Below are 25,264 nucleotides of genomic sequence, written 5' to 3' on the forward strand. Positions count from 1 at the left end.
TTAATTAATGTTTCTTGCCTAAATGCTGAAAATAATACTATGTAAAACATTGATATATATAATTTGAAATTAATTTTATATGTAACTCAAAAGTCCTAATTTTCCATGGTATGTAAGATACGTTGATCTCCTACATTAACATTTGGTTGTTCAGTGATGTACATTACTGTGGTGTGGCCATGGCATCTCGTGGTTGTCTGAATAGCCCAGATGTGTTTTGCTACATCTGCTGTGAATTTGTTCCCCGGATACAGAGACAGGAAATTACAGATTTTGTAAGAAGAGCATATTACGCATACTTTAAAATGAAACTAGGAGATCAAGATAAATCGTGGGCCCCACACAAGGTATGTAGATCATGTGTGGAATCTTTATGAAACTGGAGCACGGGAAAGCGGCCATCTATGCCATTTGCAATACCAATGGTGTGGAGGGAGCCTCAGGATCACAGCAATGATTGTTACTTCTGTTCCTGTGAAATTGTAGGTCGAAATATTATAAACAAGAAAAGGATAGTGTATCCCAATATTCCCTCTGCAATGAGACCTGTGTTGCACGGTCTAGACTTGCCTGTACCGACACCTCCATTAAGTCTTGAGTGTGTAAGTGATCCTGGTTCACTAAGTGATTCAGTGGAAGGAAGTGAAATGGAAGATGACATTTATGACCTCCCTCACGGATCTCGTGACCCTATACCGTTCACTCAAAGCGAACTCAATGATTTAGTTAGAGACCTAAATTTATCTAAAGAATCAGCTGAGCTTCTTGGTTCCAGACTTAACGAAAAGAACTTGCTGGCTTGTGGAACAACATTTTCCTGGTACAGACACCGAGAAAAAGAGTGTATGCCTTATTTCTCGTTGTTGTGATGTGTCCGGTTTGCTGACTAAGTTAAATTTTCCTTGTCTTTCAACTGATTGGAGGCTATTCATTGACTCGAATAAAACAAGTTTAAAATTTGTTTTGTTACATAATGGAAATAAGTTCCCCTCAGTTCCTATTGCTCATTCTGTGTCACTAAAAGAAACCTACAGCACAATGCAACTTGTTCTTAATGAAATTAAATATGAGAACCATGGTTGGTTGGTGTGTGGTGATCTTAAAGTTTTGAGTTACTTGGACTACAATGTTGATATACCTCAAATGCCATGTTACATCTGTGAGTGGGATAGTAGGGCACGAAATTACCACTGGGAAAGAAAAGAATGGCCAATACGGAAAATATTGAACCCTGGTCCTGAGAAAGTTGTACTTCCCCCTCTTCATATCAAATTAGGGCTGATTAAACAATTTGTGAAGGCAGTTAACAAGGAAGGACAATGTTTCCAGTTCATATGCAACAAATTTCCATCCCTGTCGTACGGCAAAGTGAAAGAAGTTGTTTTGTTGGACCAGACATTAGGAAATTAATGAATAATAAATACTTCGAGGAAACAATGACTGTAGCTGAAAGAGATGCTTGGATAGCATTTAAAAGTGTAGTGTTGAACTTCTTGGGGAACCACAAAAGTCCTGATTACAGAGAAGTTGTTGAGAATATGTTACTTAAATTTCAAGAGCTGGGTTGTAACATGAATCTCAAATTACATTTTTTGCATTCACACCTTGATAAGTTTCCACAAAATCTTTGTGAATTAAGTGAGGAACAAGGCGAACGGTTCCATCAGAACATGAGGTAAAAAAAAAAAAAGGTAAAGTGTTCCCCTGTGCATTGCACCACGCCATGAAGGCGTATAGGGGGTGTGGGGGTAACGCCCCACACTTTCTTGATCCGGTCGTGAGTGGGGGTGATGTGATCAGCATCATGCCCCTGACCGCCTTTACCCCCCAGGGTTTCCCCCGGGTACCCATGTTATTCGATGCTGGGTAGGCACCGGGGCCGCTTCCACCGTTAGAAAAGTTCCCGGATTTGAACCGGCCGGGGATCGAACCCGGGACCTTGAGCATGGTAGTCAGACGCGTTACCGACTGAGCCACCGCGGCCTGAGATGAGGGATATGGAGAAAAGGTATCAAGGACATTGGAGTGTTAGCACGATGGCTGACTACTGTTGGGCATTGGACAGAGAAACGCCAGAAGAAAATCACAAGAAAGTTAGGAAAGGTTACAGAAGAAAGCGTGCTAAAGAGAACTGAAAAATATGTATTGTGTATTGATTTTCTTGTGTGTATATTATATACTGCTATATGTCGTTCTCTATATTATATGGGTCCTTTGTGTCTGTCTATATTCATTTTAAAATAAACATGTTGATGCGTTTAGTGTGATAAGCTAATTATTCTGATTGAAGAAAATAAAAATTATAATAAAACAGTATGCAATATTGGACAAAGCCCAAATTTTGAAATTTGATTTGCAAGAAAACCTTGCGTGATAGAGAAAAACGAATTTCATATTCGTGGTCAGCATGGCACAAATAATAAAGTTCAACTATTAATCAAAAAACAACATTAAATTGAATTTAATTTGCGGCCCTGTGTTATTGTTATTATTATTTGTGCTGTTCATCTGCATATCAATGGACTCACCTCTGCTACAAAAATTTCAGGCAATAGACACGGCTGAAACTTTCTCAAGAAAGAACTGCTAGTAACATTGAACTAAAAATATTCATGTAGTTTGTTCTTACAAAGACATGTTTACATTTTATAGGATGATCCTTATGGACATTCAGAAGAGGACAGCGGTGTGCATTCTGGGTATGCAAGGTACACAATGCGTACCCACAACACAGTAAGAAAAAATGAAGCCTTTCTTTTCGCCTTCCCCGAACATAAAAATTCAACAATTATCACTCTGAAGGCACTTCTGCAAGAAATTCCAACTTCCGGATGAATACGCTACTGCCTGCCATGTGTCGCCTGGCCTGGCCCTAATGGATGCAGTCCTGAATTATCCCGATTGTGCCTTCGGCGCTGTCCGCAGCCACCCGATCTGTGTGTCTGCCGATTTCTGCGATCAAAAGCTGCCTTTGTCTTTTTTACCCTAGAAATTTGGAAGTCAACCTCATGGGCTCAGATCAGCCACGACCATATGTTTGGGTCTGCCCGCGCTCACCCCATCCTACATTTTCCTGTTCAAAGCATAGAGGTGTGAGAAGCCAGGGTACCAAAGATTTTGACAGCGTCTGCAGTGTTGGCAGTACTCAACATATATTTTTTTCTGGAATCTTTAGCTTACCCACATTTCGCAGTCACGTGTAGATAGATAGATCACTGTGCTGGGTTGCAATAAAAAATACATTATAAAAATGATTGCACGACGAGGGCAATAATATTTTGTGGTAGAAGACCATATTTAATATACACGTAAACTATCAGATATAAAATATTTATGTGAGGTTAAAATTACACAAGCAAGATTTTTGCATATAGGGAGGTGAGGAGAGCAGAATGGACTGGCTGGATTGAGTTTTGCACGTGAACCCCTTTTTCGCATCGTCACTGTCTCGGAGGAAATGATGTAAACAATTTGCAAGTTTCATACAATTCTCAGAGTACGAGAGTATCTGTTTATCCCATTCCAGAGATCAACATTTTATTTAAGTTCATTTGCATTTCAACTTATAAGTTGATGAGGATGGGTGTTGACTGTTGACCCGACAATATGAATGAATAAAAAAAAAAAAAAACATAACTAAACACAATGCTACTATGGGATTCGAATGAGGCTCCCCCCCCCACCCTGCCCAGACATTGCAAAGTGATGTATATGGATGGTATATTACACCCAACTTTCTTTTTGTGCTTTTGAAATGTGCTGGGATGAATACCATTGTATGCTGACATATTTTCTTCGTGAGCTTTATTATCTCCCTTGTACAAAATATTTCGTTAACTGGCAACTCAGAGTCATTCATTCACAACAGTGCGCTGTTTTCGGGGACAGCAGACACTTGTTTCCGTGGGAGATTGACTTTTGCTTTCTTCTATCGCATGAAATTTGCAGCAAGTGTTTTGTTCATATTAAATGCTTGTATGTAGGTGCAGTGAAGTGATAAAATGGGGAGGGAAGGGGGAGAGGATTCGGGAGTTATTGATGACATTCTGGAGATGGGATTTTATGCATATAATTACGAAAAAATTGCAAACAATCCGAAATGGGAGCTGTGTTCCTGATTTGGAGGACTTGTTTCAGGCAGGAATTATGAAGGATGGTAAGCAGTATATTAGGCATTTTCAGGGGAAAAAATGTAACTACACAGTTGTTCATAGGCAGCAGAACAACCGGAAACTTTATTGTTGTCCTTGTTCGTTGGTTTCCTCTGAGAAAGGTGTGTAAAATAGTAGAGGATACTAACATTTATCAAATTTATCACATGCTATTCGAAAGTATGAAAAATCATTATGCCAGTTCGTTCCCGTTCAATGTTCATTGTGCTGCATGAAGGAATTAATTGAGTTTGAGTTTTTTCAGTCCATTTTATGCACAATAAGGCTAATTGGGACAGGACCAACAGTTTCAATTGGGTTTGATCCACTATGTGCCTTCACCGGGTATCGCTTGATTACAAGCCTGCGAAGGAATTAATTGAAGTCAATTGTTGGTCTGTACGTAGCTACTATCAGAAAATATTTGCGAATATAAAATATCATACATATACTATATTACCTTATTACATTTGGATAGCTCTAGTAGTGTGTAAGGTTATATCAGAGATTCCTTAGTTTCATCGTTAATGTTTCCATAATTGACATCCTATTTTAAACAAGCTTCAGTTAGCTTCCATGTGCACAAAAGAAGCTTAAAATAACTTCTGCTTCCCTTAATCTTCAGAACAAGTTCCTCCTAAAAAAAAAATATTATAAAATAATGTTATTCTTTATTCTCAAGCAACAACTTTTGTGAGGGACGAATGAAGGTCTTACAAAAGGGTGCAACGATTCATAGATGCTGCTGTGCCATTCCAAAAAGTGATTCCTGTTGTTTGAAAATGATAAAAGGATGAGAAATTTTCCATTGCAAAATTTGGGAAAAAGTAGTTTTCTGTATAACACGATGGACTGGATGACGGGGTGTCTGGCCCCCTTAACCCCTCCCCCTTCAGTGCGCCCATGTTGCATACCCTAGTCTAAATGTCACTGCATGCCACTGGAAGAGGAGGGCTGCAGCCCCTCCAATATGTAACCGAAAAAGATATACATTTTGAGAAAAAAAATGTGGAGAAGTGTAAGAGTATACAGAGGACATCCAAATGATTTTCTCCCTTGTTTCATTGTGTGATAACTAATTTCATCATTGCGTCTGTTAGATAATAAGCTCCTATGCACTTAACAAATCCAAAAATCATAACTGTAGCCTTAAGTTTTTTGTGTTTCAGCTTGATATATTGACAAAACCATGGTGATGGAGATAGTTGGGTGCCACTCTGTGATCTACTTTCTTTTACTCCAAAGTTAGGCAAATTTGGGTATATCCAGAATTTTTCATCTGGCCACTGGGAGGTGTAAGATCATTTTTGATTTTGAGAGTGTACTTCCAAGGCCAAAATGTCTGTTTTGGCCCAGCGTTGTGAGAACAGTTGGGGGAGCTACTTGCAAAGAAAAGAAAAGAAGTAGGAGGTGGCAGTCTCTTAGGCCAGAAAACAGTGGCAATGGGACTCAATTCACTGACCACACGTCACCCAATAAAAAAGCTGCTTGGCAAGCTCTGGCCCTCAGAGGGCCACAGAGTTTTATTTTTAAAGGTAAATATAGTGGAAAATCACCATGAATAGGGCCTTTTCAAAAAATGTGGGCGTGTTTGGATAAATAAATGGTTGATCTTGAACGTGTCATTACCGGCCTTACCTGGAACAAATCGTGGTTATTGCTCAACTCTCGGAGAACATGTTGTTTGAGTTTTAGGTTTGCTTTATGCACGGGAAGGCTTATCGGGACTGGACCTACAGTTTTTAAAGTGGGATCTAAACCACCTGGTATCGAACCTGGGACCCCTTTATTTCAAGGCATCATTAATTTAAGTGTTAAATTAAGTATGAAAGTAATTGTTGTTGTATATAACAGGCAAGCAGCATACGCCAGAGAGGAGATAATAAGGAGTTCACCATAGTGTGAATGCTTCCATCACAGAGACGAATAGATTTTGGTGCAGGGCCACCAGGAGCCTTGAATCCCATGTATGGGGGGGTTCCGGTCCATCGACTTACCCTTGGAAATTGGCATCTTGTTATTTTTATAGTTAACAACATATATTATGTTCAAATAACCAAGTAAAAATATGTTAGATCGAAAAAAATAAGTGAAAAATACAGGAACCATGTTAATCCAAAGAATGAATAGTTCAACCATTTCCAAAATTGGAGTTTTATGTAGGAGAACAAATAACATAAACTTTATAACCGTATACTAAGCCTGACTTTCACAACTTTTTCTTGAACTAGGAATGTAAGATAATAACAAAATAAAATAACTATGCATTTCAGTACACTAGCCAGATGATATGTAAAATATGATAATAAACAGTTTCCCCAAGGATATAATAATGAACATTTGTAATAAAATTGTTTATTAGTTTGTAATAGTTATTATTGCAAACAATTATAACCATGGTAATAATAATTATCAGTATTATTAACTATACTAATCAAGTTTTATCAACCATTTCTACAAACATTTCTGACGACGCTGATAGAAAACTGCCAGCCAGCCCAGTCAGTTCAACCTAGCGTGAATTCTGGCTCGGGATGAAAAAGGAGGCTGACAGTAACCTGCTTCCATCAGTGCTTACCCACTCATCTGTGCCTCATCTCTCCTTTAACTTTCATCATAAGTGGAGTCCTTTCGTATATGTAACAGGATATGCATTCGGAGCTCTTGGAATTTGCTCTACCACTGTCTTGCTACATTTTTGTCAATGTAACCTACCCCCTCCAGGACAGGAAGGAACCTGGTGTGGCTAAGGTCTTGACTTTGTTGATGAACATTGCTTTGTCTTTTTGCGCTTTTTCGACAATGCACAGATTTCAGACAATTCTTTCATGCCGCCCCCATCCATGTTTTCATGCTACAGTTCACCATTCAAATTATATTAAGCTTTTTGCCAGGCCTCATCAATGGCATAGGGGTTACGTTGTTGCCCCCGGTGGGGGCACATTGCACAGTGGTTCAGATCCCACTTTAAACGTTTTTATAAGGGGGGAACCAACAAAGATTGACCAGCCTTCACCCGCATACATTCGAGGGTATGCGATTAAGTACCAGGGCTGTTTGGCAGTGGGTGGTTATAGTTGAGAAGAAGAGGTATATTGGAATGATTTCAATAAGAGGGAAGTATTCTGGAAGCTCCAGGAAGGGTAGGTCCCATGGCGTATTTAGAGGGGGGTTAGGGTTCAACCCCCCCGAAACTTCTGGAATGTTGGATTAATGGAAGTTCATGCCCCCCCAAAGTTAAGCTAAAAGTATGATCCAGAGCATTGCCATTAGGTATGCAAGGGCATAGGTGTAACTTCGCAAGCCTTGGTCAGCATTTGAATGTCTTATTAACATGGAAACAAGGCTTAACAGTGTTACCATTGGGATTTTTATATACAATAAAGCCCCCCTCCAATTTTCAGGCTTGGTAAAAAATTTTATAGGATGGAAAATATTTCGTTCAGAAACCAAAATTTGTAACACATTTCCAAAAATGTATTCTCAGTTTCACAAAAAAATACAACAGGGAGACAATGCTGAAATGATCGAACTAGAATTTTCAAACATTTTGAATTCTGACATTTGAGGGAAACTGGTTTAATTCTTGCAGCTCGCCTGTAACCCATTCATTTTCACTTCTGCTGTACTCTTTCCAGTGTTGTTCCTGGATCTGACTGAAAATTTCCTTGTGATTGTTCCAAATTAAGCCCCAAGTTGCGCTCATGTGCAAGGGTGGACTCTAGCCAGTGGCATCTCCAAGGGGTTGGGGTTGGTGGGAGCCATAACCCCCCCCCCCCTTTGTCCAGTATTCTTTAAAAATGAACGACAAAGGCAGAACAGGATGGCAAAATGAGGGTTGACTACTAAAAATCTTTGTCTAAAAACACCCTGTCAGAGGGTGGAAACGTTACGTGTTTAGTGTATATTTTTTATACAATAAATTTGCCTTTCCACCCTAGTGTGTTTACTTTCCAACCCAACTTATTTTTTTTTTAAATACCTTAAGTGCAGTGGCGGCGATTAGGCAGGGGAGGGGGAGGTAGGTACCCTCTGCTTCTTGCCAGGTTTTGTCCCCGCACAGGCCCTGTGTATCAAGAGAAAGTAAGCTGTCCTTGACCCCAAAGTTTTGGCACCAATCTCTGCTACTGTACATGGGTGGACTACGACCTTCTATGATGGGCTAGAGTCAGTGACGTGCCCATGATTTTCGGAAGGGAGGGGTTACGTACACTTTTTTTCATAAGTTGAAAGAGTCCAAATCGGAATCCATATACCTTCATCGGAGTCGAACCTGGTGCGCAGACCATCTGATTAGGGGAGGGGCAAGACACTTCCTGTCCCTCCCAAACTCCTCAAGAAGTATACGTAAAAAAAATATTGTCAATGTATGAAATTGCCGCCTCTGGATAGAAACCTTGAGGAAAGTTCAGTCGGGAAAGAAAAACCTCAGTTCATCTCACTGTTTACTGTATTGATGGGTACGAAACAGGGGCGTATATAGCGTGTGCCCGGACCCACCGAAAATCCCCTTAGTGTAATTTTAGGCATATTATAGTTCAATTACGTAGAAAATAGTGCACCCCTCCCCTCTCGTAGACGTAGTTGCTTGGAACTTTCATAGGCTTGAAAATACTTCATTTTCTTTAAGAGGATAATATCGTTTAATAGCCGCGGTAAGATGTCCTCTTCCGTGGCCGTGCCCAGACACGTGTCTAGAAATATGTTTCGGGAGGGGGGGGTCTGAACCAAGTGTCTCAGGAATAGTAATAGTAATAATAATAATAATAATAATAATAATAATGTTTAAATTAAAATAATTATATTAAATCAAATTAATACTAATTACAATACATAAATTAATATTATACTATTAACACACGAATAAGTAAAAAGATTGAATAAGAATAGATATGTATCTATTATCTGTTATAAAACAGCGCATATTCATTACGTAGCTTACCTGTAGTCATGATGGGAATAATTTACATAAAAACAAGTGCCCTGGCAATGAAATTAATTTCAAATAGATGAATAATTGAATATTTATCGAATAACAAAAATGATGTTACATGTAGTTGGAGAAAAGTAAGTTTTTTATTAATATTTTATGCAGATTATTTTGAATAGTAGTGTACATAAATCTTCTTTGTAATGTCATTCAAAGCCGTATGATCCCAATATTATCCTTGCTTTCTAAAAAGTTCAGAGGAAATTATTAACCATCGATTACGCAACAAATGCTAATATTTTCATTACTTAATTTTAGTACTTGGTAAGTCTTTCGGGGTGGGTTCGGACCCCCCCCCCAATACGTCCTTGGCCGTGCCGTCTAAGGCGCTGTGCTTTGGGCTCCGACTGCGGGACAGGATGGTCTGGGTTCTCGGCCTGTGTATAGGACTGGTGGCAACCCACCATCCTGAGGAAATTGGGGAGCTACGAGTGAGTAGCGTAACCCGGTATCGGAAATCTCCTATACAACGGCTGGGGGTTCGACGTGCTGACCCCACTTCACCCCATTACCGGTTGAAGAACTCCACACCTCTAGGTAGGATTGTGGGAGGGAGACTGGCAGCCGGGAGATAGGCCCAGGCCCCTTCGAGGGCTGTTGAGCCATGGGTAAATATTATGCAACGGCGATAAGATTCCTCTACACTAAATTTCTGAGTGAAAGTGCTTGAACGTCCGGAAGGATGACCCCACCTCCCCCTGGAAAATTAACGTTAAACTAAAAGTACATATTTCACATATATAATTTGATTTCAGTCACAGTAATATACATTAATTATTATCATAATGGAGATGCAGGAATGTGAAAATTTCAAACTCAAGTGGTCTTTTCGTGAGCGAAACGCTATAATGAGGGCAATATGCCTCGTTAAGTCCCCTGGAATAAATAATTTGCCCTTCCTTGGAAAAAATCTGTGGACCTCCATGATTTAGCTAAGGGGAAACAATTGTCTCGCACTCCCCCCCGTGCGCACGCCTATGCCTGGAACCCCATGTTACAATGCGATAGATTTACCATTACGTTATCGGGAAGAAAGGAAATAATGAAAGGGATATTAAAAAGTAGAGAAAAGGGGAACATAACGAAAGTGAAAGAAAGGAGAGAGAATGAGACAAAGAAGATAAAGCAAAAAAAAGGAAATAGTGGAAGAAGAGAAGAAAGTGTGCAAGCGAAGAGTGATGGAAAGGCAATGTGCAAGCGAAAAGATAGTGAAAGAAAATTGACAGTGTGCAAGGGAAAAGAGAAATTATCCGCTGACTACGGAAGAAGCATCAATCTGAAAATATTATTTACCCGAACGAAATTTGCCGGCCCCACACTGCCGATTACTGCATATCAAACGTTGGAGAATATTGATTTATCACAGGAATTGCTATCACTTTCCCTCCCCCTTCTTTCAGCATCACATGTTATCCATACGCTTCGGAAAACCGAGAAGAGAATTCACTTTTTGGTCTTCGTTCCCAAACGCTGACGGAATTCGATCTCTTGCAGATCGTAACTTCGAAATTGGTCGCTGTGTGGCGCTAGCTGTCAAGTGAGCGCAGAACGACGAGGGAACCAGAGCAGACACTTGCTTCGGCTTGTGGCTGCAAAGCAAAGTGCGTGCAGATCTGCTGCATGCAAGAGGTGTGTCAGGAAGTTATCACTCGTTGTTTACTTTTGTGTACCCGACCTTGAGGAGCGTTTGAATGTTATCAAGACGTTTTCTGCAAGTTCGTGTGTTGCCTCGCGTGAAACAAACTAGCCTCTTTCAAGTTCTTTTGCTCTGTTTTTTTGTGTGAACAGGTGGTCCCTGTTGGAAGAGGGGCGTTTGGTGTTGATTGTGTAGGGGAAAAGTTAAAACTGGTGTCTAACACATGAAGACGACTTTCAGGCTGTAGTTTACGCTGTGGCTGTCGTCCAGTTCTGCAGTTGATTAGGTATGTAGAATTATTACTTTTTATTCATTTATTTTTGAATGTATTTATTCCATTTTACAAAATAATATTGTGGTCTGTCACGCTGAAAAGCTTGAAGTAAGAGATCCGAAATTTTTCAGGGCGTGTAATGTTGCAAGGACTGCAGTTCAAATTTTATATATTGATATAGTTTTAATGAAATTCTTATATCAAATCTCTTTGATACACGTATGCTAAACTACAGTGAACTCAATATTTTATGACCTATCAATTGTGTGACACTTTTGAGATTTACATATCTTGGACTCTAAGTTATGAGGTACTGTAAGTTCTATTAGTATTTGGTCTGCATTTCAAAACATTAATTAGTATTTTTTTTTCAAAACTAACTTAGCCATGCTAAACAGAGTAAACTGATGCAAACCTTAAAACGTTAAATATTTGAATGAAACCAATCTCGTTTAGCTTTCGATTTAACATTTCATTATCAATTATATAATTTTATCATCTTCAGCTGTTTGTAGGCTTGACTTATATTTGCTATGATGAAATGATGACGCATAAAATGTATGAGCTCAACTGATCTCTGAAATAATAATAATGTTCACCTGTATTTTTCCATGTTATGTTTCATGGTTGGTGTGTGTGATTTAACATAAACAAGACCTTGCCAATGTGCTAAAATATAATACCATACAGTGGCGAAGGAACGGGGGGGTACAGGGGTACATTGTACCCCCCCCAAAATTTTAAAGGGGGGTACAGTACCCCCCTAAATGCTTAAATCCCATTGTACCCCCTGTACCCCCCTACAGTTCATTTGACAAGGAAAGAAGAAATGTGTGACTCGGAAGATTCAAATTAATTTAAGTTTTTCTAACTCAAACAACTTGAGTAGAATTGAGTTGAACCGTGGCAAAGTCGCAAGTTTTTTCCTCTTTCTTCCTCTTCGCTGTTGAAGTGACATTTTGGTTTCCTTCCCTCTGCTACTGACCAGAAGGAGAAAAAAAACACATTTCAGTCAACACCGAAAAGTCGCAGTCTTCGCTGGACATGCACGGTAATATGATACCCACGCCGGACTTGAGGGTGGGTGTGGGTCCAGCCGGCACCAGTCAACGTAACTTTGGGTTTGTCAGTTCTCACGTTCTTTTCTGTTCGAGTGAATTGGTAGTGTAGTTTGGTGCGACACTGGTGTGCAGGGAGCAACTGTCAATGATTCAGTGGCCTGCATACACGTTTTCTTCGAACTTCATTTTCTATCAGAACGTGTATGGAAGTGGTAGTGGGTGTAGTTTAAACAATGGCGAAGAGAACTATAAAGGACTTTTTTGTTCCAATTCTTGCCAAAGAAAGGAAAGTGGAAACGAGCGAAACAAATGCTGAATGTCGAGAAGAAGATAAATCGATAAAAGAAGGTATGTGATTATATATTTTTTCTCCAATACTTAATTAACAGCTTTCAAACATGGCTGTATTTGAAGGGAAGTTTAACAGATAAAAATCCTTTCCACTGCTTGTGTTAGTTAGTAAATTACTATTACGCTGCAACATGTAGACTTCTCAATGGTGGTAACGTCGTCGCCGTGTAACAAAGGGGTCCAGGGTTTGATACTCGCTGGAGGCACATAGTGGTTCAGACCCCACTTTAATCTGTAGGTCCAGTCCCGATTAGCCTAGCTATGCGTAAAGTGGACTTCAAATTCAAACGGTGAAATATGTTTGTTTTTTTAATACGGACAATTCATAATTCTCTTTGTGGTTTTGTAGTTCATGCCAAGTTGAATGTGGTCATAGTTTATTCCTGTTTTAGCGGTAAGAATTACAGTAAAACCTCGTTAATCCAGACTAATGGGGGGGGATAAGTTGACTGGTTTAACAAAAGTCCGGATTAACTTAAATAACCTAAAAGAATAGTAGAAATTGCATTAAAACTCCCGTTTATAGCAACAAAACACGTTTATTGTGGTGTATTTAAAGGGCATAGGCCTAAATACACTATACAGTACAATAAAATGTATAGCACTACTGTGTACATATAATGCAGTACGAGGGCATTCCTGTATCAATGCGGCTTCTTCCGAAAGCATTCTGCTTTTTTCCCTTTTTTCTTTTCCTTTTGCCTGTCCGGATTAAGCGGAGTCCGGCTTATCAGGGTCCGGATTAACGAGGTTTTACTGTACTTCTAAGGTAAAATTGGTATGGTGTTTCTTCGCTGTTTTAATACAAAAATGTTAATAAATTGCTTCTACTACTAAATTTTATTAAAATTGGCCGGGAAAAATTGAAGTTTCCTTTCTTAACCAATGTGTATGTATACAGGGTGACTGGTAATTCGATGTATTCCCAGAAAGGGGTTAAAGTAGAGACAATTTGCAATAATTTTGACCATATGATACCCCGTCCGAAAATTAGTAGTTTTCGAGATAATCGAGTTTCAATTGTTTTTTTAAAAAATGACAATTTTCCACATAAAAAGATGAATTCAGAAAAAACTGCTCTTTGTATGGAACTTATTTCAGCGTTTTCTGATAGCTAACAAATAAGTGGTTCGTTGAAAAAAAAAATCCCAAATAACAATCACATGTAAGTAACGGGTGGGTCTAAACTTACAAGTGATGATAAAAAAATGCACTCTTAGTTTACTTGGCAACGTATTAATAACAAAAATGGTATGACACGAAGCGTTCAAATTACGTAAATTACTTCCTTGTGACATCTACTATCCAACAAGATACAAATGTTGCTAACATTCACATTTGTGTACAAGAAATAATACTTCATTCATCTTCATGTGAATGGAATCAATGAACAATACAATTAAAGAACATTACACGTCTTGCTCAAAGTGGGCGCCTCCGTTACGAATGTAGGCAAGCAGGTTTTTACGGACATTTGGTCTCTTACCTCGTGATGTGATGGTGTCATTGATGTGTTGACCAGCTGTTCAGATCCTCTCCCTGAGCTTTTCGGACGGGGTATCATATGGTCAAATTTATTGCAAATTGTCTCTACTTTAACCCCTTTCAGGGAATACATCTAATTACCAGTCACCCTGTATATACACACGGCTATGCTTATAAGATAGACGTAACGAAACGTGGAAGTCGGAAATCAGGGCTAGTACGTTTAGATTAGCGCTAGATATAAACGGAATGCGTTAAATGCGTTTCATGTAATAATTCATAAACATACATTTTTTTAAGAGAGCAATATTTTCAATGTACTAGTTACGTAAGGTTAGATCAGTGGAAGTCTGTGTGGCAGTGGTGCTAGAACGCCAGAGATTTTAGGTTATAATTCTTAGTAAGGAGCTTTCTATTTACATACTACATCAATTCACCATTCATCCTTATTGTCACGATTAGCCAAATGTGGAAGAAAAGCCATGGAACAAAATAAGAAAAATGCAATTCGAGAAATTATTTTAATATATTTATGAAAATCAATAAAGTAAATAAAAAATAAACTCGACTCCGTGGCGCAATAGTCTTTTAGGGTCCAGGATCTGCCGAGCGCTTGTTCATTGGCTGATGCATGATTATAGAGCACTGAATCCTATCGCTGCTGTTTTCTGCCTTTGAAGACCTTAATCCGCTATTATTGCTTTCAAGTAGCTCTGCAATTGTCCTCACGATACTGGGTTAACATCGAAATCTTGGAGCTCACACCTCCATAAAATCTAGTAGCGCACTCTTAGTTTTAGTTAAGCTATAGTTTTTTTGAATTAACAAGAATTATTGATAGCCAGCCCTCGTAGTGAAGTGGTTAGCACATCACTGTCAGACGCCAGGGATTCCGGGTTCGAATCCCGGCTTGGGCTTGGATATTTGTGAGTATCCATTCATCAATTTCATCATATCATCAGTCATCCCCATCTTCGCAATTAGCCAAAAGTGGCACAAAAGCGAAGTAAAATAAATCAAGTCAATCAGTCAATCAAGAATTATTGATACGCAAATAATAAATATATTTCCGATATCGTGTTTCGAAATTAGTTAACTATTTACCCTAATATGAAAAAATTAAGGTAATTTTTCCCCACTGGATCTATAATAAAAGGGCATTCCTAATTATCTGGTTTGTCTTATTTAATTTTGTAGAAAATATACTCCTATTTACTGAGTGTGCTTTCTGACCACGAAATATGCAGCTAATGGTTGATCGTGTTGATAGTCTTGGTAATTTTTACGTCGCTTTGCTATGTGAAATTGATGAAAAGGACATTCATTTTGAATCCTACACTTGAACCTGAAACTATTCGTAGCGAGTTAGCGTGTTATTGGATTGAAAATGGTCCTTAATTATAAATTTGTTGAACACTCCTGACTGAAATATTGTTGAAGTTGCCAATTTAAATGAGAAAGTTTGTAATTTAAGCAGCGTTGCCAGACGCATACGCACAGAATCCACGAAAGCTGCTGTGAAATTACACACACACTGATTTTGAAATTACACCTATATTTCTTACATATGCCGAAAAAGGGGGGGGGGGGGTGTTTCAAGCGCAAGCAGGTAATTTCCAATCTTAAAAAAGAAAAGAAACTAAAGAGGTTAGAAACATTATTTTTGCTTTATTTGATTGCTTTTTTAAATTCCTCATAAGTAAGGGTGTCCGGAGGATTGAGCGTGAGGCGTTGTACAGTGGGATCCATGAGTATTACCGTGCAAATTGTGAATGGCTATTTTCATTCATTTTTCTCTTACATCATATGTGTTTTTAAACGATGGATTTTTATGTATGCTGGTACAGAAGTTGTCAACAGAGTGTTTAGAGTTTTCTTTTAATTCTTGAAGCTCTTATTGGATCAAATAAAGTGCACGAACATGGTGATGGACAATTTACACGGTAATACTCATGGATTCCACTGTACCCTATGGACTGGATCGATTTTTTTCTAGAAGACAGTGATTTGGAGGAAAATGCCTTTCTTCTCCTCTTGAAAAATGCGTCGCTTTGAAAAAATCTCGCACATTTTTATAAGCAAAGTTGGTGCGGGGGGGGAGCAGAACGGGACAAAGTCACCATATGATCGTTCAGTAAGTCTTTAACAAAAATTTACAAAGCAACCTGTATATGTAGCATACACGACTGGCTAGTGTATCACAATTCATCGGTTTGTGACGTATTGTAATAAATTTATTGAGCTTTGACTAACAAAATATTCTTAAAAAATCCATTATTATAGTGATTATTTGTTTGTCCAAATAATTTCATAAAAGTTAAGATGTTCCTATTTTCTAATGGGCGTGATCATTGTGGCATTTTAATAATTCGAGTGTCGACATCTATGGCAGAGCAGTGCTCTACGACACTCGGCGTCTCTTGTTCGAATCCCAGCATGGGCGTGTTTTTGTCAGTGTCCCTTCATCAATTTCATCACGCACAGCGCGCTACGATGCCGGGTTTGAATCCCGGCCTGGTTATGGACGCTCTCTACTGTGATTGTCCTTTAATCAATTTCATCGTATCAGCACTCATCCTCATCTTCGCGATTAGCCAAAAGTGGCTGAAAACTGAGTATAATAAACCAAATCATTCAATCAATCAACTTCATTAGTATATCGTCGTTAGGGGGTGGATTTATATCAGAGAATATTCAATTATTATTTGTCTGCGTTTATGTGCACTTAATAAGGCCAAAACATGCATTAAAAGTAGCATAATATGCACTATAAATTTTAAAAGCGTGTCTCAAAAATTGTGTTATTATTGTCTACCTATATATTTCTTGACATTTTCAATTAGCTGCTTTGATTTAGTGGCAGTAGAACGAGAGAAATTAAACCCCCTCCGCCCCCAGCTTTCCAACGGTTGTCGTCAGCACTGTCCACCACGGCCAGTACCTCCAAGGACCTCCCTTCCTCCATCCCCTGCCCTTCTCAAGTTTCCTGTCCCTTCCGTTCCTTTGTGAATGCAGCAGGGAGAGGTAATATTTTAAACTGTTACAGTGGATCTCTCTAAGGAAGACCGAAGCAGCAAATGAGAATCTATTTGTTTTGTTCATTTCTTGATATAAGAAATACATGATCTGCGAACGACAGAAAAAATAGTGTCAACAAAATTTGAGATATTGGAGCATTTTTATCAGAATACACACACAATCCACACACGTTTCCATTACACACATTGGCAACGCTGATATTTAAGTTAAAGCTATAAAAATCAAAACATTACACAATTCTTTCTAAAGTTATTATTACTCCTTGGCATATTTTCATGGTGTTCTTTCTTTTAAAGCTGTAATTGCGTTTAAGTTGGATAAATCCCATATGTTTGTTACACAGGTGGAAAAACAGCAGTAAGATACATCAGGGCTAGCTCTTGTGCTTCCAAACCACGAAATTGTATAATTTTATTAATTTGTCTTGTACAAAGTTAGTATTTTGAAGGTGTAAATCAACGAAGAATCACATAAGAATATTTCAACTTTGAAAATTAATACTTTAAAATTGATTTTAAGGGAATCCTGAGAATACTGACATATACTTATGATATGGCGAATAAGTTCTTATAGTATTTGCATTAACTATATTTAAAGGATTTTTAATTGCACTTATTTAAACACAGGGATAAGTACTTATTATTTCCTGAATTTTCCGTTCCAGATGTGCGTGCTGAAATGAGTGATGTTGTAAGCTCTTCAAAAAAATCTCTTAAAGATTCTTCTGAAGAAACATCTTGTTCTGGAAGTGGAAGTTCCAATATGTTTGAAAACAGACCATATCACCCCTTCAATATTTCACCACAGATAATTAATGGGCGTAAGTTCTACTTTCAAACGAAGCTCTATCGTGAGTATCCTTGGCTTCATTACAATTCATCCATAGAAGGATTTTCTTGTTATTATTGTTGCAAGGCACTGAAGAAAGGACTCTTTCGACAAAAGTATGATGAAGTAGTGAAAGTGTCCGATCTCGTGAATGGTCGTGGATTCCGTAAATGGAATAAAGCAAATGAGAAACTGACTTCACATGAATGCAGTCCACTTCATAAGGACGCTGTAACGATACTCGGTGGTCTTGAATCCGTTCCAATTTGCAGTGTGCTTTCTTCTGCAAAGAACGAACAGCAGAAATGTGCAAGAGTGGCTTTGCGTGCAATGATTAATTCTTTGCGTTTCTTGGCTAGGCAGGGAATTCCTTTGCGAGGACATTACAAGGAAAGTGGAAATGTATACCAGCTCAATCAACTCAGAAAAGATGAAACACCACAACTTGAACAGTTTTTGAAAAGAAAAAAGGACTTCAGTTCTGATGTTATTCAAAATGAAATACTACAAATTATGGCTCACTGTGTTTTACGAGAAATAATTTCTGAAGTAAGAGAGAACAAGTTATTTAGCCTAATTGTCGATGAGACTTGTGACATTAGCTGTAAAGAGCAAGTTTCAATCAGTGTGCGAACAGTAAATGACTTAGAGGTACGTGAATGTTTTTTGGGTCTATACGAAACATCTAACACAACAGGAAGTGCTCTGCATGACATTATTATCGATGGTTTGCAGCGATTTAACTTGCCCTTAGAACATCTTAGAGGGCAATGTTATGATGGGGGCGCTAACATGTCTGGTGTAAGAAAAGGCGTTCAAGCATTAATCAAACAGAAACAGCCTTTAGCATTATTTGTACACTGTAATAACCACAATTTAAACTTGGCTCTTCAAGATACCACAAGAACCATCCCTCTTTTGAGAGACACAATGAACTTGATAAATGATATTGGTGTATTTCTAAAGGATTCCCCAAAAAGAATATCACAGTTCAAAGACATCAAAGCTGCTGAAGGAGTGTCGGAGTTTACCTCACCTCGCCCTCTGTGCCCAACAAGATGGTCAGTTCGTACGTCAGCTTTACATGCGATAGTTGAAAATTATTCTGCATTATTAGCGTTCTTCGAGAACATTTCTAGTGCTCCTAGTGATTCTTCAAGCAAGGCCCGTGGTCTTCTTGACAACCTAATGAAAGGATCTACAGTCTTTGGAATCTTACTTTGTCAGTTAATTTTTGCGCCTACTGAAAAACTAAGTATCTCTCTTCAGAAGTCTTCCCAAACAGTTATCGGTAGCAGAGAAGCTGTTGAAGTAGTATTGAATCATCTGAAAGGAAAGCGAAATGATGAAACATTTCAGAAAATTTGGAATAATGTCCACCAATTAATAGAGGACTATGATTTACTTCCACCGCTGCTACCTAGAGTACGGTGTCCACCCAAACGTTTAGAGCATTCTGAGAAACCAGCTGAACCTCATAGGTGGTCCTCTGTTGAAGATATGTACAAAACAGTATTTTTTGAAGCACTAGATAATATTTGTGGAGAAATATCGTATAGATTTGATCAGCCTGATTTCAAAACCTACTGCGAACTGGAAAATCTAGTACTTTTGTCACCTGAAAATTGGAAGCAGTCTATGATAACTGAAGCTGAAAAGAGGGGAATTCCAGCAACAAAACTGAAATTGGAGATGGAGATGTTTTCAAGACTTTCGAAGATAAGAGGAATCCATCAAGTTGTAGCAAAATTCAGAAGTTTACACAAGGAAACTAGAAACCTTTTTCCCTTGATTGAGGCATTATTGAAGGAACTTCTTGTAATTCCAGCAACATCAGCAACTGCTGAGAGAAGCTTCTCCACATTGAAGAGGATTAAGACTTACCTAAGGAGCACAATGTCCCAAGAACGATTGAATCACCTTTGTGTGCTTCATGCTTATCAACACCATTTAGACAACTTGGACCTGGCAGTATTGATGAAGGAATTTGTTAACAATGAGTACAGAAAAAGTGTATTTGGAAAAGTGTAAAGGCAGGGAAATAACACTTCAGTTTTCATGTTGCTTTCTTAAATATTGAAATGATTTGAAATATTGAAATATGTTTAGGTTCATGAAGTGTAATTACAACATAACATTTGCATTCCATTTATGTGTATGCAGTGGATGTACAGTATTGCCAGGTTATCTTGAAGTACATTTTCCCATGTTTTATGCAGTAATACTACTGAAAAAGTATAGCTTATTTGAGACTTATTATTGTTGCATTATTTTAAAAATTATATCATTGAAATTCTGTAGCAAATTCAACTTTTAATCAATAATATAGTCATCACAGTACCCAAAGCATGACATTTTACTTTTAAATAGTTGTTTTATTCTCGCTTACATATTCATAAATGTTACTACGTATGCATGAGGTTTGAGAGATTTGCAACATTTAGGTTCATCATTGTCATTTAAACTTTCAATCTGAAAGCAGATAAATAATTCTTCTAAGCTACTATATGTACACCCCCATATGTTTTAGGTTATATGTACCAGAAAGAAATCTGTGGACATCATTATATATGTATGTATGTATGTATGTATGTATGTATGTATGTATGTATGTATGTGTGTGTGTGTGTGTGTGTGTGTGTGTGTACATATGAAGAACCAGACATACACGGACAGACGAAGAGGTGGACTTTGTACCCCCCCAAATCAGAAACGTTCCTGCGCCACTGATACCATAAGTACTTAATTATAAGAATGGTGGTTAAAAATCTTAATATTCTAGTCACACAACTTGGTGACATACATTATTTCACCAGTGACGGCACCAACTGGTGGACTCTCCCCCCACCCAAAAAAAAGTAGTCTACATACACTGACATACACAGAATTTTTTTTCGGAGGGGGCTGCATTCTAGGGCGAACGGGATACACAATAAAATATTTGTAATTACAATGTTTATCCTTGCACTTCAAAGATGTTCAATGACAGAAATGGAAATCGGGAAGTCATTTTATGGCGAATTTGCATTAGTGGCGGCGATGAGGGGGGGGGAGTTGTCGCCCCAAATTTTCGCCACTTTTACCCCCGCACTATGCTAAACCTTATCTACGAATGGAAATATACTGTCTTTGCCCCCACTTTTGGAACCCAATCGCCGCCTCTGGCCACTTTGGTTTTCCCCGAGTTCTAAACTGCTTGCCATGGGCGTCCGGAAGGGGGGGGGGGCACGCCCCCCTGGGAAATGAATTTGTACTTAAAACTTATATATTTCACACATAATTTCATTTCAATCACAGTAATTTATGTTAATTATTATAAATTCGTTGAAGAAACATGATAATTTCAGACTGAAATAGTGTTTTTGAGGGGGCATCACTATTTTGGAGGAAAATACATGTCCTTTGCCCCCGGGGAAAAATTACCTTTTTTGCCCATCCATGGAAAAAATCCTGCGGACGTCCATGCTGCTTGCATTTGGAAATTTTAATTTCTCAAAGTTTCGGAAGGGCCCCGTCAGCTCCACTTCCCCTCTTGCGTAAACCAGTGTCTACATACGTATTTTTTGTACGATATTATGTGGTAGATTAAAAGTGACTGCACTTCCAGAAAAATCACTTGTCTGCCTCCATCCCTCGATTTTTTTTATTTTTAACAGCGTTGCTGCCACACAAATATACTCAAAATAGTTACATTCCGTACATATTATAATGTTTAAAATTTGTGAATCGTCGAATTGGGCGAAAGGATCAAGAGAGTTTTGATAATAAAAAAAATATGACTGCATGAAGTTGTTCACAAAGAATATAGCCATAAAACGGACACAGCAGAGTTGCAAAGTGCTACGAATGTTAAACAGAGATAGCAGCACAAGACGTGAAAGACAGAAGATTGTTGTAATATACATGAAGGATGTCCTGAATATTTGAAACATATCATATGACATTAAATACAAAACAATTTACAAACGACTGATTAAGGAAGCTAAGCATTTGCACAATGAGATGATGATAAAAACGTCTAGTAACAGATATGAAGCAATGTGGAAGATGGTTAATAAAGAACTAAAGGAAAATAACAATGATAACATTATGCTTGAACACAATGTGAAAGGTCTAGGGGTCTACAAAACATTGCATCCCTATTTAATGAATGTTATGTTTCTGTTGCAGATAAATGTTCCAATCCAAATAAACTTCAAATTAACACATTACATTTAAAAATTAAACGGTGTAATAAATCTATAATTCTTCAACCAACTATGAATCACGACGTTGAAAAATTAATTCCAAATATGAACAACAAATAAATCTACCTGTGGTACAGAGTAAATACCACCTCCATTATCAAAAGTAGTAAAATACATTACAACCACTGCCACACATAAACTTATCCTTCTTGAAAGGAGGCAAAAGTTAAACTAGTGTATAAAAAGGGTGACAATTATAGACATATATCCCTGTTATCAACCGTTTCAAAAGTAATTGAAACTGTCATGTTCAAACAAATTATATCATTTTACACTAAGCAAAATATAATATCCAAATATCTACATGGTTTCTGCAAAGTTATTAACAGAAACAACAATATTCAATTATATCTAACATATGTGAAAACTATTGGACAAGACAGAAGATTGTATAGGTATCTTTTTCAGATTTATCAAAAGCATTCGACCTTGTTTGTCATGACCAAGTACTTGAAAATTTAAAATATCTTGGTATAAGAGATGTAGCAAATAATTGGTTCAAATCCTACCTTAAAAACTGTAGGCAAGTTGTGGAGATATTACATACAGATGAAAGAATCTCTCAGACAGCTTCATTGTAAGTCAAATTCATGCAAAATATCATATGGTGTACCACAAGGATCCATCCTCGGCCTTATAATAGTCCTACTACTTAATCTAAGTTCTGGAAAAACAATGCAGATGACACAAACCTAATAATGACTGCTACAAAAAAAAAAAAAAACTATATCAGATTATATCAATAATACAACTGAAGAACTCAAAGTTTCGTTGTCTCGTAATAAATTAACGCTAAGTTATCTACTGTGTAAACTTCCATCATAACAAAAGCAAACCAAAATTAAACGCACTGCTTACAATTGACAATTCTCAAGTTACCTACATGAAATTAGTAAACCTTCTCAGAAAATCTAAAGTGGGATGCACATTGCGAGCATCTAGCTGGGAAGCTCAGTAAAATTATCGTAATAAAATCCTCAGTAAACCAAGGAAATGCAAAAACATGATACTATAGTTTATTCCAATCATTGCTAAGCTATGGCATAATATTTTGGGGCAACTCTCCAAATAGTAACAAAATATTTACACTGCAAATGAGTTTTGAGAGACCTTGGTATTCGCCACTTCAGAACCACTATGTGCCTCTACATGTACCTTACCTGCACACTTTGAGAATTTGTTATTGTTTATTTTTTAGACAAACCCGGAACCTAGCTGCCTAACCTACAAGGAAATAGAGAGAAACGTGTCTGTTTTATGAAAATGCCCCTTGACAGTAACGAAACATGAGACCCAGTGAAAATAGTACACACATTTATTTCGGCTTTAGTGAAAAATAATAGCCTCATTTGTTCATTTGTACTTCAACTATTGCTGTTGAAGAACACGCTACTGAAGGCATGTATTTATTTAATACCTATATAATGATATATCAAAATAACAGTAATCTCTTACCTTAAATTGCTACATGATTTTGCAGTATACTTATGTCATGCAGCAGTAACTCGAATTAATTCTTGTCAACAAAAATCCAAAATCCAAATTAAAACAAATATCCACGCACACGATGGAGGCGCATAGTGGTTTGGTTCCCATTTTAAACTGTAGGTCCTGTCCCGATTAGCATTGCTGTGCATAAAGTTGAATTAAAAAAATAAACAAAAAATAGCCACGGTTATGTACTCAGAAATAAGATTTTGGCGCCAGGCCTTGGTCATAACCCCCCCTTGGTCCAGCTTTACCTTTTTTTTAAAAAGAAAAGTTGAGTGAAAATTTCTGAAAACCAAGTCAGCTGATATACTTAACGAGTAATTAAGTATGCCTTAAATTACGCGCAAAGTTTTTCTCATAACCCTTTCACAATTTATGACGAGCACCATGCTATATTTTTTAGTCCCTAACTTTTCCATTGTCTCTCTCTTCCGCCCACACGCGGACACAAAAGACTTTCCTACTTTGTTTTTCTGCTCGCTTCTCGTTTAAGAAGAAAAGAGAGTTTTCTTTCCTGATTATAAGTCCGAATTTTTGATCCCGGGGGTGGAACACGATTCCCATTTCTCCGGATATAAATATTCATTCGGCCATATTGGGACAGCGCTAGGAGATCCCGAAGTGAAACTTGAGCCGAGTTCCTCTCGGATTATAAGACCAAGAAATGAACTTTCTCCCGGCCCCCAACTTAATCAGGTACCGGAATCGGTGTTGGGGAGGGTAAGACTTTGGGGAAGGTACCATTAGTGTCTCTCCTTCTGTGTTTAGGAGGATATATTCGTCCAGTGCATGATGTACAAGTAAAACAATGTATCTTAGTCCTGGTGTCATGCTTGTTTTTCAGGAGGCAGTTTTTTTTAATGCGATCCAAGAAAGCCATGAATCCAACGAAGATCTTAAAACATTAACTTCATTAATACAAGATTGGATTAAAAGTAATTAATTCTTGCCCCAAAGGGGCCTCCTAAAGAAGGATCTACAAGTAAAAGCAAGAAGAACTATACTAACTTACTCTAGCCTTCTTAAACCCGAAGGTTTATGGCTGCTGCAGCACAAACCTTCCATCTGTCCCTATCCTGGGCGAGATCAATCTCATATTTTTCATTCTTACCGATTTCCTTTGCGTCCATCTTGGCCTTCCTACAGGTCTCTTACCATCAGGTTTCTCAACAAGAATCCTGTAAACTCTTCTTTCCTCTTCCATTCGTGCCACATGGCCTGGCCACCTAAATCTTCTTCATCTAATTATTCTAATAATATCTGGACATGAGTAATTATACTATACATTCTAATATATGGTCTACTCTGCCATGTCGCTGCAGATTTTAACATTCGGGCAGCAACAGTGCAAAAAATTATAATGTCGTGTTTTGTTTGTACTGATGTAACAATACAAAAACACGCAAACATTAAAAAAATACATACTCTACTTGTTATTTTAAAGAATGGTAATGGAAATGTCCATCAGGGAACTCGAAATATTTATATACAGAGCCCGAAAAAAATTCTTCAGAGCTGGGTGCCAGCTCTGAAAATCAGGCCCCAGGGAAAAACAGTTTATCTGATTTTTTTTGTTGAGCACACATGGTGTCACACTGGCATATTCACAGCACACAGTGTAAAAAAAAAATATTGAACCCAACTGTATATACAAATCATTTACTATACTATTTACAAAAAGCCCCAGATCACGTTGCAGTCAAGTCTATTA

At 38.0% G+C, this 25,264-nt stretch overlaps 2 protein-coding genes across 3 annotated transcripts in view; both read left to right on the forward strand.

Moving 5' to 3' along the window:
* Positions 1–10,782: 10,782 nt before the first annotated feature.
* Positions 10,783–25,264, forward strand: part of PKD (serine/threonine-protein kinase D3) — a 436,529-nt gene continuing 422,047 nt past the window's right edge. For both annotated transcript variants that reach the window (XM_083137685.1, XM_083137689.1), the window contains exon 1: positions 10,783–11,063. The gene's annotated coding sequence lies outside the window, so the exon portion shown is untranslated. The remainder of the gene's footprint in view (positions 11,064–25,264) is intronic.
* LOC146000157 (zinc finger MYM-type protein 1-like) lies at positions 18,746–19,846 on the forward strand. The gene has a single exon (XM_083137497.1). The coding sequence runs from the start codon at positions 18,746–18,748 to the stop codon at positions 19,844–19,846; it is 1,101 nt and encodes a 366-aa protein (XP_082993623.1).

The sequence above is a fragment of the Lepisma saccharinum genome, chromosome 16, assembly GCF_977018435.1.
Source record: "Lepisma saccharinum chromosome 16, izLepSacc3.1, whole genome shotgun sequence".
Classification (NCBI taxonomy): Eukaryota; Metazoa; Arthropoda; class Insecta; order Zygentoma; family Lepismatidae; genus Lepisma; species Lepisma saccharinum.

Coding starts and splice junctions, on each gene's coding strand:
- LOC146000157 (XM_083137497.1), top strand. CDS start 18,746: ATGAACTTGATAAATGATATTGGTGTATTTCTAAAGGATTCCCCAAAA.